This window comes from Sinocyclocheilus grahami, unplaced genomic scaffold (assembly GCF_001515645.1).
Source record: "Sinocyclocheilus grahami isolate Dianchi unplaced genomic scaffold, SAMN03320097.WGS_v1.1 scaffold1777.1, whole genome shotgun sequence".
Lineage (NCBI taxonomy): Eukaryota > Metazoa > Chordata > Actinopteri > Cypriniformes > Cyprinidae > Sinocyclocheilus > Sinocyclocheilus grahami.
In genome coordinates this window covers 107825-122598 of record NW_015506956.1, presented here as the reverse complement: position 1 = coordinate 122598, position 14774 = coordinate 107825, and the positions used below count along the sequence as shown (strand labels likewise).

The 14774-nt window shown below is 34.9% G+C and overlaps 1 protein-coding gene across 1 annotated transcript in view; it reads left to right on the top strand.

Annotated features, from left to right (window-relative positions):
- The first annotated feature begins 4576 nt into the window (after positions 1–4576).
- LOC107572581 (nuclear receptor coactivator 7-like) overlaps positions 4577–14774 on the top strand; it is a 34582-nt gene continuing 24384 nt past the window's right edge. The window contains exons 1-3 of the mRNA XM_016259004.1: positions 4577–4898; positions 7135–7200; positions 10061–10221. Coding sequence (XP_016114490.1) covers positions 7163–7200; positions 10061–10221 — 199 coding nt within the window. The 5' untranslated portion in view covers positions 4577–4898; positions 7135–7162. The remainder of the gene's footprint in view (positions 4899–7134; positions 7201–10060; positions 10222–14774) is intronic.

Here is a 14774-nt window from a genome sequence, read left to right as displayed (position 1 = left end):
ATAATATATAAAAAAGTGTATATATATATATATATATATATATATATATATATATATATATATATATATATATATAGCAAGAGAGAAGTATAAAAATTAAGAAAGTAAATATATATATTTATAGTGTTCTGTGTATTACATACATAAAAGCTAATGAAATATATATAATTACACATGTAGTTTTTATATATTTAATGACTTTTTATTAAAATATAAAACAAATTACATCCCTTAAATTTTTAGTTTACATATATGTTTGACATATAGAAAAGTAAATATATAAACTAATATATACACATACACGCATACACATACTTTTCTATATATTTCATGTATAAAAACAAATTAAATATATATATATATATGAAATATTTTTTTTCTTTTGTTTTTGTGGTGATATATGGTCTGATGACTTGTTTTGTGAGTTTCACTCGGTGGTTCTGTGTTCAGTTGTGTGTCTTTGATGGATGTTTATGTATTTGAGACACTCATATGTTAATTATTCTAAAGTTATTTTTATGAAGCTGAGGTTTTTCTGCTGATTTTCTGTTCTGTTCCATCAAATCATCTTAAACATCAAGCACACGTGCAGAAAAAGTTTTCCTTCCAGTATAAAATAATCACAGGCTGTCATTTGGACAGAGGTTTGTTTGGTTCCTTTAAAAGTTCTCAGTTATACACAGACTCTCAAGCAGCTGCAGTCTGCTGATTTAAAACCATTCGTCACCTTAATTTTGTTGGGAGAAATGTATATGTATGGAGAACATGTGTAGATCATATTTACCCTAAAACAAAAAAACATTTAAATAAATAAAAAATATATTATAATACTTCACAATGCAAAAAACAATAATGGAATTATTTTATATATTTTATTTTATTTACACAGATCTGATATCAGCACTAAGAAATTGTATAAAGAAAATAATGCATTATAATGCTTTATTGCATTATTTTCATTACACAATTTCTCAGTGCTGTTATTATATTTTTGTGAATAAAATAAAATCTATTTTTTAAATTATATAAAATGTATAGTGAAAAAAAAAATTATTATGAAAATGTCACTTTTGCACAAACTTTGAATCGTCCAAAAATAGTTTTGTTTTTGATTATGGGGTGTAAAATGAGCAGACGTGTTCTTGTCTGCTTTCATCAGATTCACTCGTGTGGTTTGGATGTTTGTCGTGTGGCTTCAGAACAGAAGTGTGCAAACATCAATGTAGTTTATCATCTGTCCGGTCTCATCTCCACACTGTGAAACGCTGGACTCCAGTCTGGTTTTACACATGAATTGGTCCATTTTCATTGGGTCAGTTTGAATATTCAGTCACTGCGGAGTAAAGAACCAAATATCCAGCGTTTGAACTACAGCAGACGACTGTAAAGTGCCCTTAATATTCAGCTTTTATGTGGAATAGCTAGCGAGAACTTTGTACATATCAAAGATCGGTTTAATTAGCATTGCTATGTAATGTGGGAGTTTGAGTTGTAAATACATTTAGAGATAATAAATATATAAAAAATGTATTTAATTTGATTCATTGAATGTTGATGTGTATTTTAGCATTTAGGAACTTAGCAACACCCTGGCGACCACCTGGAACACTGTAACAACACAACAACATCATAGCAACGCTCTAAGAACTATAACACCATAGCAACCACTTAGCAACACCATGGCAACCCCCAGATTACCTTAGAAGCACTCTAGCCATCACCTGGAACGCTGTAACAACACTCAACAACATCATAGCAACTACTTAGCAACGCCCTGGCAACCACCCAGTTTACCTTAGTAACACTAGCATCACCTGGAACACTAACAACATCCTAGCAACTATCACACCATAGTAACCACTTAGCAACACCCTGGCAACCACCCAGTTTACCTTAGCAACACTCTAGCCATTACCTGGAACACTGTAACAACACTCAACAACATCCTAGCAACTATCACACCATAGTAACCACTTAGCAACACCCTGGCAACCACCCAGTTTACCTTAGCAACACTCTAGCCATTACCTGGAACACTGTAACAACACTCAACAACATCCTAGCAACTATTACACCATAGCAACCACTTAGCAACACCCTGGCAACCACCCAAATTACCTTATCAACACTCTACCAATTACCTGGAATACTATAACAACACTCAACAACATCCTAGCAACGCTCTAGCAACTAAAATACCATAGCAACCACCCAGATTACTTTAGCAACACTCTAGCAATTACCTGGAACACTAACAACACTCAACAACTCTAACGTGGGTGAGTCTGGATCAGAACAGCGATGTCACTGTAGAAAACTGCATGTTGATCTCATCTGGATCTTTTCAGCCTTTCAACCAGAATACATGAGCTGAAGCTCATCAAATACAATAACAGATCATCTGAGACATTCATTCGGCTGAACTGAGCTTAAGCAAAGTGGTTTTAAAAAGATTCATTTCTCAAACATGCAACAACACACTTTTATGGACCCTGACAGCATGGAGGCATGAACATTATGCTAAATATCTCCCTTTGAGTTCCAAAAAAAACAAATGCAAACGAGTGTGAACCATTTTATAAATGTAAACAACTTTAAAAAAACAATATAAAAAAAGAATAAAATTGTATTCTGAGTTCTGAGATCTTTTTGAATATTTCTAGATTGCAGACAAATAAAATAAAAGTTGTAGAATTATGGAGGTATTTTTTTATGTTTTTAGGTTGCAGACATAAAATAAAATACAAAAATAAAATAAAATAGTTGTAGATTTTCTAAGGTATTTTTGGTTTATAGAAAGTTTGTAGGTTGCATAAAATAAAATAAGTTTCATAAATTTGTGAGTTCTGAGGTCTTTTGGATCATTTCTAGGTGGCAGACCTTGAATAAAATAAAATCATGTAAAATAAAAATAAAATATAAAAATAATAAAATAAAATGAGTTGTAGAATTTATGAGGTTTTTGAACATTTTTAGGTTGCAGACCTAGAATAAAATAAAATCATGTAAAATAAATAAAAAATAAAATAGTTGATGTAATTTCTGAAAATGAAGTAGTGTAGTAATTTGTGAGGTCTGTGTGATGGTGTCTAGGTTGCCCTGCGAGCATCACGTGCTCCGGAGAGCAGGACAAACACTTCGGTGAGTCTGGTCTTCTGCTCTCGTGGGTCTCCAGTCTCCACTAACTCGTGTCTGTGGCCTCCTGCAGGATATGAAGCGTCTAACCTTCCCTCGGACCAGCAGCAGATCATGACTGAGCTGCACAGCAACGGGTCTATGAGGACTTTCTGCTCTACAAGATGAATACAATATAATTATATTATAGAATGTATCAGAATTGATTATAAAAAATATGTAATTAATTTTGGATCGTGAATTATAATGAGTTAATCATGCCTTAATTATTAAAAAATAATAATGTATTATTATTATTATTTATTTATTAAATTATATAAAATAATTTATTATAAAATAAATACAATATAATTATTTTATAGAACGTATCAGATTTTATTATAAAAAATATTTAATAATTAATTTTGGATAGTAAATTATTATAATTAGTTAATCATGCATTAATTAATAAAGAATAATAATAAATTCTTTTAGACTTTCCAACACGGGGAAACAACACTCTGGACTTTGTTTACACCACACAGAGAGGAGCTTACAAGGCCCTTCCCCTCCCCCACCTCGGTGCCTCAGACCACATCACTGTCATGCTAATGCGACCAGCTGCATCACTGTGTGGTATGGCGCCTGCAACGCGTCCTGCCGCAAGACACTTCAACGCATAGTGAGAGCAGCTGAGAAGATCGTTGGTGCCTCTCTCCCCTCCCTTCAGGACATCTACAACACCCGTCTCACCCGCAAAGCCCTCTGCATTGCAGGTGATCCCACCCACCCGACACACAGCTTCTTCAGTCTGCTGCCATCAGGGAGGAGAGGCCAGGACCAGCAGACTGAAGGACAGCTTCATCCATCAGGCTGTCAGAAAGCTGAACTCCCTCCCGACCTTGCCCCCCCTCCCCTCTTTTGCCCCACGCACCACTGAACTCTGACCCTCTGATGGACTCTCCCACTCCCCCCCTCCCAAATACACACACACTGTCACTTTAATCAGTCTGAAATAAGCTCTTTTGCACTACAAATCATTTTTTTGCACTACATCACTATATCTGCACTGTTGTTTACTTTACTGGTTTGCACTCTATCTTCCATATGCCTTGTGCTTTATATATATTTTTTTACATTTTACCTTATTTGTATATTTGTATAGTTGTATTTTGTATTTTGTATAGTTGTATTTTGTATTTTGTATTTAATCTGTACCTATCTGTATTTATGTTATCTGTATGCACCAAGGGTCTGAGAGTAACGCAATTTCAATTCTCTGTGTGTATGTGCTGTACATGTGGAAGAATTGACAATAAAGCAGACTTGACTTGACTAAATATGGATGTGGAGTTAAAGCGGGGGCGGGGCGTTTCCGCTTTTCCTGTCAATCACACGGGAAAGGGGCGTGGCCCGAGAGGACTTCGACCTATGAGAGAACCGACATTTAAATTTAGACGGGAATGCATAAATAATTATATTTTATATATCTAGCGTTTTGTCCGATTGAGTCTCGATAAAACGGGTCAAAGTCCCAAAAACCGGCGTCGGTGTTACCGAAATATCCAGAAACAAAGAAACAGAGTCAGCTTTGAATCTCGATATAGAGGGGCTTTAATACCTTTAGCTGTTAGCTCGGAGTGCATGTGTGTGTTTATATTATCAACAATAACACACTGTCATCCACATGAATAAGAAGATTATTGATATGATCGACGACTGATGCTGTTGGAAGTGAAGGAAGCTGCTGGATCCTCCGGGATGTAACGTTAGTGTTTGTTTAGGTGGGTTTTTGTTTCTCTTCACATGTGCATGTGATTGCATTATTATCTGTATTGTATTTGTTTTCAGCCCGACATGCAATAGGAATGTCTTTGTGCTTTGATATAGAAAGAAGCTCGCATTTACTGATATAACCGTTTATATATAACATGCATCATTTGGCCTGTATGTCGGTCACGATAAATAAAGTTATGCATGTTGTCATCTTTTGTCTTTGTTGCCAACGTTTTTAAAACCTCGTATGCAATGCATGCATCTCAGGTACGCATTTCCAATGTTGTGCATATGACAGATCTGCTGTAACGCGCGTGAGTGTCACATGTCAGACCTGATAAACGTGGGGTTTCCCTCTCTGTTTATTGATCTGAAATGTGATTGTCATTTATCCATTCAGGTTGCCCATCATCATGTAACCAAAGCGTCTATCAAAGCAGACTGATTTGAGATATCAGTTAGTAATCAAATGCTTGGGCTCGATTAGTGCTGGGCGGTATGACCAAAAATGTATATCACGGTATTTTTCAAAGTTATATCGGTTTCACGGTACATCACGGTATTTTTTTTTTGTGCATTACCGGATGTTAAGCATATTTTCTACTGATTGAGAGGAAATACTACAGTATATTGACTTAGAATGCCCTGTTTTACTGTCACGATGAGTGAATATTGTCAAAAAATACCACACTAAATAGTGACTAAACACGACCCCTTTTAATACATGTTAACCAGGAGTCACTCTCATTTATAATCGCGGCATCGTCTGATAAAATCAACATGCATCTACACTAAAGAGCGGCTATGCGGTTGTTTTGGCTAGATTACTCTTCTGTCTCGTGCAGCGCACTGCCTGCGTCTGAGTAACTAACTAAAAACACAACAAACAATAACGTGCATGTGATATTAACAGACGAACTACGCTCTTATTTATAGTTCCAAACAATCAGTAAGCGACAGGTGCTAGGAAACGCTGTTTCTCTGCCGCTCACTGCACAGAACAGACGCCGAGAGAGGCGACACTTCTCCGGGAAAGTCAGACCTCACGCTCGCGGGACAGCTCTGGAGAAATCCTCCAACTGAACCATAGCTAAGCTTTATCCAAGAAAGTCGCTAGGTTTGTCAGTATGAATATTCTATGGGAAAAAAGCCGCTAAAAGACTGAAAGTTGCTAAATCTAGTGCTAGAGTCGCGCTCGTGTGTGTGAGACGCGGGAGCTGATGGCAGCGGGCGCTGGATATTTGTGGAGGTCAGTGTGGATATTGTGGATGAGTTCTTCTGCGTCATCACGTTCTATCAGTTCTACAGCTCTTTCACGCTTAGTAACACATACAGCTGTTCCCTCACCACAGTGCAACAGTGAAAAGGGACCCCTTTCAAACAGTGTCGCATTCTCAACGTTGTTTAAGCGACATACTATTGCGGTATTTTAAAAATTAAGGGATAGCCCATTTCTGCTACATAAAAACAAAACAAAATCATGCTTTGGTCATTCATTACTATCACAAAAAATTACAATTATGCCATACTTTGTAATAAGTATGACATAAAAAGTCATAATTATGAGATACTAAAAGGTATCTAAAAGTATTTTTCAGATTTCCACTGAGGCATGTGTTAAAGTGCCCCTATTATGGGTAATGAAAGGTTCATATTTTGGTTTTGGGAGTCTCCAACAACAGGTTGACATGCAATCAAGGTCAAAAAACACTTTCATCGTCTTATAATATGCATTTATTTTGACCTTATTTGCTCAAGGACTCCCAAATGATTCGCTCAAGGATTCATTTTTCCAAACCCCTCCTTTGCGTGACGCTAAGCTGCGGTGATTGGTCCGATTGAAAAAGCAGTGTCTGTGAGCGCAGTGCTGCTTTGTGTGTGCGGTATTTTAAAAATTAATATCATCATAAAAATAAACACCGGTATTCGGTATGAACCGGTATACCACCCAGCACTAGGCTCAATCTAATCAATGCTGCTTCTCTCAAATCAAACACTGGCTTTGTTGATCTTGAACAATAATGAGTGTTTTAACAATAAAGATATGTCATCTAGTGGCTTCACCCCAAAAAACAAGCTCAGTCTGGCTAGATCCGGTCTGAATCGACAGTTTCTCGTCCCTGTTGCTGATGTCGTTGGGGTTATTGCAGCAACCCTCTACGTGACCCATTGACCTGCGGCTAAAGATAAGGGCGCACATATTTAGGGGCCGATATTCACCTCCCTTTTTGTGTCTTTGTGAAGACAGGAACGCTCAGGCAACATTGCTGCGATGGAGAAGACAGAGAAGAGGCCTGGATACTTCGCCAGGTGAGATGATGTTGGATCAGAATAACTCTTGCGCTTGATGGGAATTGAGAGCCGAAGGCAGACATTAAGGGCTGAAGCGATCTGAAAGATGGATTAATAATGTTGTTTCAGGAATAAGATATTTGAACTAACACAGATTTTGCTGGAATAGCTCATTTCTGCCACATAAGAAACAAAATCATGCTTTGTAGTTCATGACTATGACATAAAAAAACGTAATTATGCAATACTATGTGATAAGTTTGACATAAGATGTCATAATTATCACATAAAAACTCATAATTATAAGATAAGCCATAGTTATGACCTAAAAAATGGAAATTGTGATAGAAAAGTCAGAATTATGAGATACTAAGTCGTAATTATGACATAAATCAAAATTATGATGTGAAAAGCTCTAATTGTGGATATAAAAAGTCATAATTATGACATACAGTGTTGAAATTATAAGGGAAAAAGTCACGTTTTGAGATGCTATACAATAATTCTGACATCATGACTCAATTATGATATCAGCATTAATGAGATACTGTGTCATAGTTGTGACAAAAAGTCAAAATATTAAGATATTTTAGGATTATTAAGGATTAAGATATTTCAACTAAAAGGGATAGCCCATTTCTGCTACATAAAAACAAAACAAAATCATGCTTTGGTCATTCATTACTATCACAAAAAATTACAATTATGCCATACTTTGTAATAAGTATGACATAAAAAGTCATAATTATGAGATACTAAAAGGTATCTAAAAGTATTTTTCAGATTTCCACTGAGGCATGTGTTAAAGTGCCCCTATTATGGGTAATGAAAGGTTCATATTTTGGTTTTGGGAGTCTCCAACAACAGGTTGACATGCAATCAAGGTCAAAAAACACTTTCATCGTCTTATAATATGCATTTATTTTGACCTTATTTGCTCAAGGACTCCCAAATGATTCGCTCAAGGATTCATTTTTCCAAACCCCTCCTTTGCGTGACGCTAAGCTGCGGTGATTGGTCCGATTGAAAAAGCAGTGTCTGTGAGCGCAGTGCTGCTTTGTGTGCAGCCTTACCGGGGAAACCGCTATTTTACCGCTCCAAAAGCGGCACCTAGTGGCAAAGAATGAATTAGCATTTTCTTTCAGACCAACTCAAAAAGACCAACAAGTGGGCGGGCAATATGCTAATGTTTCATGTTGACGTCAACATGAAACGACTTGTGATTCGTTTTAAAAACTACTCGTTTCAATGATTCAGAGTCGACTCTTTCTTTTGAGAGACAATAACTTTATACACGGTGCACTTTCAGATTTAAAACTTCGCTGGAAGTTTTCATTTAATTAGAGCTGTGTTACAAACTGCATGAAAGGTCATTTCCAAAAATCCATAATAGGGGCACTTTAAGATTGTAGTTTTTAAATCATGTAGGAGTGATCCATCTACAACAGAAGATCAACATCAGTCTGATGTCTCTCTCTGGATCACATGCTGTTATGAGCTGTTTCCTGTCATTTGTGATACGGGATGTGAGCTGGGCGGAGGAATGTGTTTGTGTCTCTGTGTGTCTGTGTGTGTGTGTGTCTGTCTGTCTGTCTGTGTGTGTGTCTGTCTGTCTGTCTGTCTGTCTGTCTGTCTGTCTGTCTGTCTGTCTGTCTGTCTGTCTGTCTGTCTGTCTGTCTGTCTGTCTGTCTGTCTGTCTGTCTGTCTGTCTGTCTGTCTGTCTGTCTGTCTGTCTGTCTGTCTGTCTGTCTGTCTGTCTGTCTGTCTGTCTGTCTGTCTGTCTGTCTGTCTGTCTGTCTGTCTGTCTGTCTGTCTGTCTGTCTGTCTGTCTGTCTGTCTGTCTGTCTGTCTGTCTGTCTGTCTGTCTGTCTGTCTGTCTGTCTGTCTGTCTGTCTGTCTGTCTGTCTGTCTGTCTGTCTGTCTGTCTGTCTGTCTGTCTGTCTGTCTGTCTGTCTGTCTGTCTGTCTGTCTGTCTGTCTGTCTGTCTGTCTGTCTGTCTGTCTGTCTGTCTGTCTGTCTGTCTGTCTGTCTGTCTGTCTGTCTGTCTGTCTGTCTGTCTGTCTGTCTGTCTGTCTGTCTGTCTGTCTGTCTGTCTGTCTGTCTGTCTGTCTGTCTGTCTGTCTGTCTGTCTGTCTGTCTGTCTGTCTGTCTGTCTGTCTGTCTGTCTGTCTGTCTGTCTGTCTGTCTGTCTGTCTGTCTGTCTGTGTGTGTGTCTGTCTGTCTGTGTGTGTGAGTGTGTCTGTGTGTCTGTGAGTGTGTGAGTGTGTCTGTGTGTGTGTGAGTGTGTGTGTGAGTGTGTCTGTGAGTGTGTGAGTGTGTCGGTGTGAGTGTGTGTGTCTGTGAGTGTGTGAGTGTGTCTGTGTGAGTGTGTGTGTGAGAGTGTCTGTGTGTGTGAGTGTGTCTGTGAGTGTGTGTGTGTCTGTGTGTGTGTGTGTATAACTGCAGCAGTCTTTCCTGCGTCTTCAGCTTCGAGTGAGTCTCCAGTTTGATCGATCGGCTTCCCCTCGCCGTCATACACAATTAGAAAATCCTCTTCTCCGGTTTCCCTCTCGCTCTTTCTCTGTCCATCTGTTTACAGGTGAATCTCACCATACCTCAAGAACATGACATGCCGTATTTCGCCTGAAAAATCATAAAGAAATATCTGAAAGTATATTTCATAATATAATGAATTCAGTAAAGAAAGTTTGTGGTTAAATCTCTGCCCTGTTCGGCCATCTTGGCTCTGGCCACTGCAGTTTCTCTGTATCTGGCACAGATTCACTCAGCAGAGGACCAGTGTCATGAATCTGTGGGAGGATTTGATTTGTTGTTTCTTTGTTGCTGTTTTGACACAGTTGGTGCTGACAATGTTGTATTTTTGTTTTCTGGATCGCAGGCTGAAGAAGAAGCGGCAGCTGAAGCAGAGCCAATCAGAAAAGGCGGATGCTGAACAGAGCCAATCAGATTTGGAATCCAAGACGCCAGTCATCTGTGAGCCCGCTCCTATTGGTCGATCTCAGGAGAGGAATGCGGAAAGAGGCCAACCTGACGGATCAGGTGAACAATTAGACAATCTATATGAAGTTTCTTTTTTTTTTTTTTTTGGGGAAATTCGAATTTCCAATTTCTAAATTCAAGTGTAGTTTTTATTGGGCTACACAATCAATCAAAATAAAACCAAAATCACGACATGACTTTATTATTAAATCACAAAGGCTGAGTTTGAATTAAATTGCATTTGGGAACACAACGTACGAAAATCTTCCCGTACTTGTAATTAGAAGCTCAACAAAAGAGAAGCTAGTGTTACGAATATCCATCATAATAAAAGCTACATAGTTTAAAATTTTAAATAGAAGAAATTAATAATAAATAAATATTAGTTTATAATAATAATAATAATATATAGTAAATTCATAAATAAATATTAGTTTTGTAATTTTACATTTCTAATGTGTCCTAACTAGGATGGAAAAATAATTAAATGCATCGCGAATCAAGAAATGATTCCGCGATTTTTTCGAATGCATCGCGATTCTTTTTTAATTTTGAACAGCAGATGGCGCTGCATGCTTTAGAAACCTTTTTAACGTCATTAAATATACATACTTAGTGACTGATATCATCTTTGTTATGGAATACGCTCGTTGCTTCGCAGTGAGTTACCAGTTTTAACGTACAAATTTGCTTACGTTTATTTACGCATCTGTTGTTGCTTTCAGTATAGCTATAAGGTCACGCAAAATGATATTCAAACTCGCATTAGACACGTTTAACTTTGAATAAAGCACAATCACTTGGGATTATCTACATATTGTCATATAGTTTGTGCGTTGTTGCTCCAGCCACGGCGTCGCGGAAATAGAAACAGTATCTAAAATAGAAATTTCGCGTGTCGCCGTCGCGGCTAGTTAGGACAAACCTCTGATGAGCATGGAAAACATACCTTTTATCGCGTGTCGCAGCGTCACGTCGCATGTAGTTAGGATACGGTGTTATATTGTTTTTATTAAATACTAAATTATTATTATTATAGTAATATTTCTTATTTTGATTTTATAATTATTTTTAATATTTTTAATAATGAAAAGTATTATTACTGCTACTATTATTATATATTTCCTAAATATAAATTTTTTTATATTACAGTAGTAATATTTCTTATTTTGTTTTAGTGGTTTTTGTAGTAGTTTTTTAAATTTTTAAATTTACGTTTTCATTTTAATTTTAGTCATTTTGTTATGTGCTTTTGTCATTTTTATTTATTTATTTATTTATATCCTTGTAGTATTTCAACTTCAACTTATTTATTTCAGTTAGCCGCCAAGGCAACATTTCTTAGATTTACAGTAAAAATGTTCAGCTTTATTTCAGCTATTTCAATTCAACATTTATATAGTTCTATTATGTTATTATTAAATTTTTAGGCCCTATATATTATTTTTTACCAGAAAAAATGCAATGCTTGCACATTCCTAGTTTTCACCATGAAAATAGTCAAATAAAATATTAAAAATCAATTTAACCAAGACAAATAGTCATGAAAATATAAATTTTTATTTCAAACAGATTTTATTTAATCTATATTATTAGGGTTTGTATAATAACATATTACTTATATTGGTAAGTAATATTTTCCCCGCCCATGTGGCCCACGAGCAAATTATGGAGCAAATTATTGCAGATTATGAATCCAGCTCCTGAAGTGTTCACAATATGACCAGGAATATTGACTAGGACAGTAAATGGAGAGGATTTAGATTTCACATGACCGTGTTTGTGAAGATTACAGACTTAAACAGAGCTGTGAGTGTGTTATTTATCGAGTCAAGCAGACGGGAGCGGACAGGAAGAGGGTCAGATCTTAAACCTGACCACACAAACTAAGGTCAAAGGTCACACGCTGTTTGTTTAGGAAGTTACAGAACTGAACCAGGCGAGCAAAATAAAGTCCCACTGACTGAACATTGACACGGGAGTGTGAGAAACCATCCAGAACACACTCAATAGTAAATAAGACACTAGTTATGGAGACTTCAGTTGATGCTGATTGTTTAGTGTTTTTGATGAATATGTCATGCGTGTGTGTTTTGGTCATGTATGTTGTGGTCTCTTTAGCTTCAGAGAGTGTTGAAAGACACTCGTATTGTTCTTTATGTTTGACATACGCAAGCCTTTATTCAGTAGCTGATGTCTCATTTAAAATGAAAGTCGTCTGTACAGTCGGTGTTGATAGGAACCAGTGCTATTTTAGTGCTTTTTATAAGCTATTATAATATTAATATGCTGAATTAGCTTTTATTTTTAGGTTTTCAGTTTTTTAATGGTATTGTTTAATGTTTTTCATTTAGATTTTTTTTTTTATGTTGTTGGTTTGTCATTTTTATTTATTTATTTTATGTTTTAGTAAGTTTGTGCTTTATTTTTTGTCATATGTTTGTTTTAAGTTATTTACATTTTTAGTTTTAGTAATTTTGCTTTGTGCTTCTGTCTTTTTTTTAAAAATATGTTTATGTTTGCTATTTAAGTTTAAGTTTTAGTAATTTTATGTACCTTAGCTTTTTTTAGTTTTTACATTTTTTTATGATTTCAGTTTTCATTTTATTTGTAGTTAGTCATTTTATGCACATTTGCATTTTTAATTTGTTTGCATTTAATCTTAATTTCAGTAATTTTGTTTGCTTTTGTCATTTTTATTTGTCATTTATTTATTTTTTAGTTTTAGTCATTGTAGTATTTCAACTTCAATTTATTCCAGTTAGTTCCCAAGGCAACTTTTCACATTTAATTTTTTATTTTTTTAAAAACTTTTCCCCAATATTTTCATTTTATTTCTGCTGTATTTCAATTAGTGTTAATTCAATTCAATATTTCAATTTTAGTTTACCATAAAGACACTGATATGAACAATCAATTACTACTTAGTATATTTTAGAGTTTATCACACTAAAAGAGTTGTTGGTTTTGAGTCACATATTTCCACTCCGACTGATTCAGTGAGTGATTGAGGCATTTTGATTCATTCATTCAATGGAACAGCCTCATTAGAGTCATTATTTTTAAATCGGACCACACCAGTGTTATTTTAGTATTGATAGTATTAGTTTTTATTAATATTTTCCTTTTTTTTTTTTTTTTTTTTCTATTAAAGTTTTAGGAATTTTGCTGTGTTTTTTTTTTTCTTTTTTTATTCGTTTTTTAAATGTGTTTATATAGTTTTTATTCGTTTTTATTTAAGTTTTAGTATTATATGTTATTTTAGTACATCACATTAAACTAATTGAAAATGCGATTTTTTTCCCTCGACAGCTAGCTGAAATAAAATAATTTGTAAATCATTTTTAAATATTATTTTTATATTATTTTATAATTTTTTATTTTATATAATTTTATAAATTTTTTAAATTTTATTTCAATTTTTTCGTTATATTTTTATTTTTGTTTTTATTTGTTACTTCATTATGATCATGGTCTGTAATTGGCCTGATTAGCTAAGCCATATAAACACTTCTTATTTAGTGGTACAGCATTGCATGATTTGTAGATTTATATTTAATAGTTTATACTTTACATAAATATTTGCAATTAGTTTTTTAAAGGTAACGTTACATTCGTCAGGACTTGACGCTTACTTTTTTAGGAGCTCTCATGCTTCTGCTTAAAAATAATTAGGAATACCTTCTGATCAATGACGTTAATTAACTTTCGCACGAGGCAATATTTGACTCCTTAACCCTCAAGCATCCTTCGTGTAGCAGCTCTTAACTGGTTGTTCGTGGACAAATTTGGGCACAAAGGTCTCAAATGTGATCCCAATTTTTTTTTTTAATAAATGGCATATCACTATCTTTGAGCAAATAAAACCGTTCAGTTTATGCAATTTTTTATTTTTTTTTACACCTCTAAAAGTAAAAGAATTTTTATGTAAAATATTCTTTTTTTATGTTATATTTAATATTTATTTTACTTCAGTAAAAAAATTGTGTTTTTTTGTTTTTTTAATTTATTTACCTCTAAAAGTAACAGATTTTTTAAATGTAAAATATTCTTATTTTTATGTTATATTTAATATTTATTTTACTTTAGTTTAAAAAAATATGATTTTGTGTTTTTTAATTTATTTATCTCTAAATGTAACAGATTTTATATGTACTTTAGCTGGTTGTTACAGACCTCCTTCAGCTTCTAGCTGTGTTTTACATTCTATGATGCATTCATGAATTACAAGGAACTGATCTTAATGGGTGATTTTAATCTTAATTGGACGCACTCAATATCTGATGATTTTAAATTGTTTTGTGATAGTCATAATCTTTTTCAATTGGTAAATACACCCACTAGGCCTAATTTGAAATTCCCAGAAAAATCTACATTAATAGATCTTATCTTTACAAATGCTCTGCATAAATATTCTTTAGCTTCTGTATTCGCAAACGATATCAGTGACCACTGTGTTGTGGCAGTAGCCAGAGATACAAAGCTACCGAAGCAGAATCCGAGAATTATAACTAGGCGTTTTATGAAATATTTTAATGAGCAATCTTTTTGATATGATCTTGCTCAAATTGATTGGGATAAAATTACTTTAATTCCAGATGTGGATTGTGCTT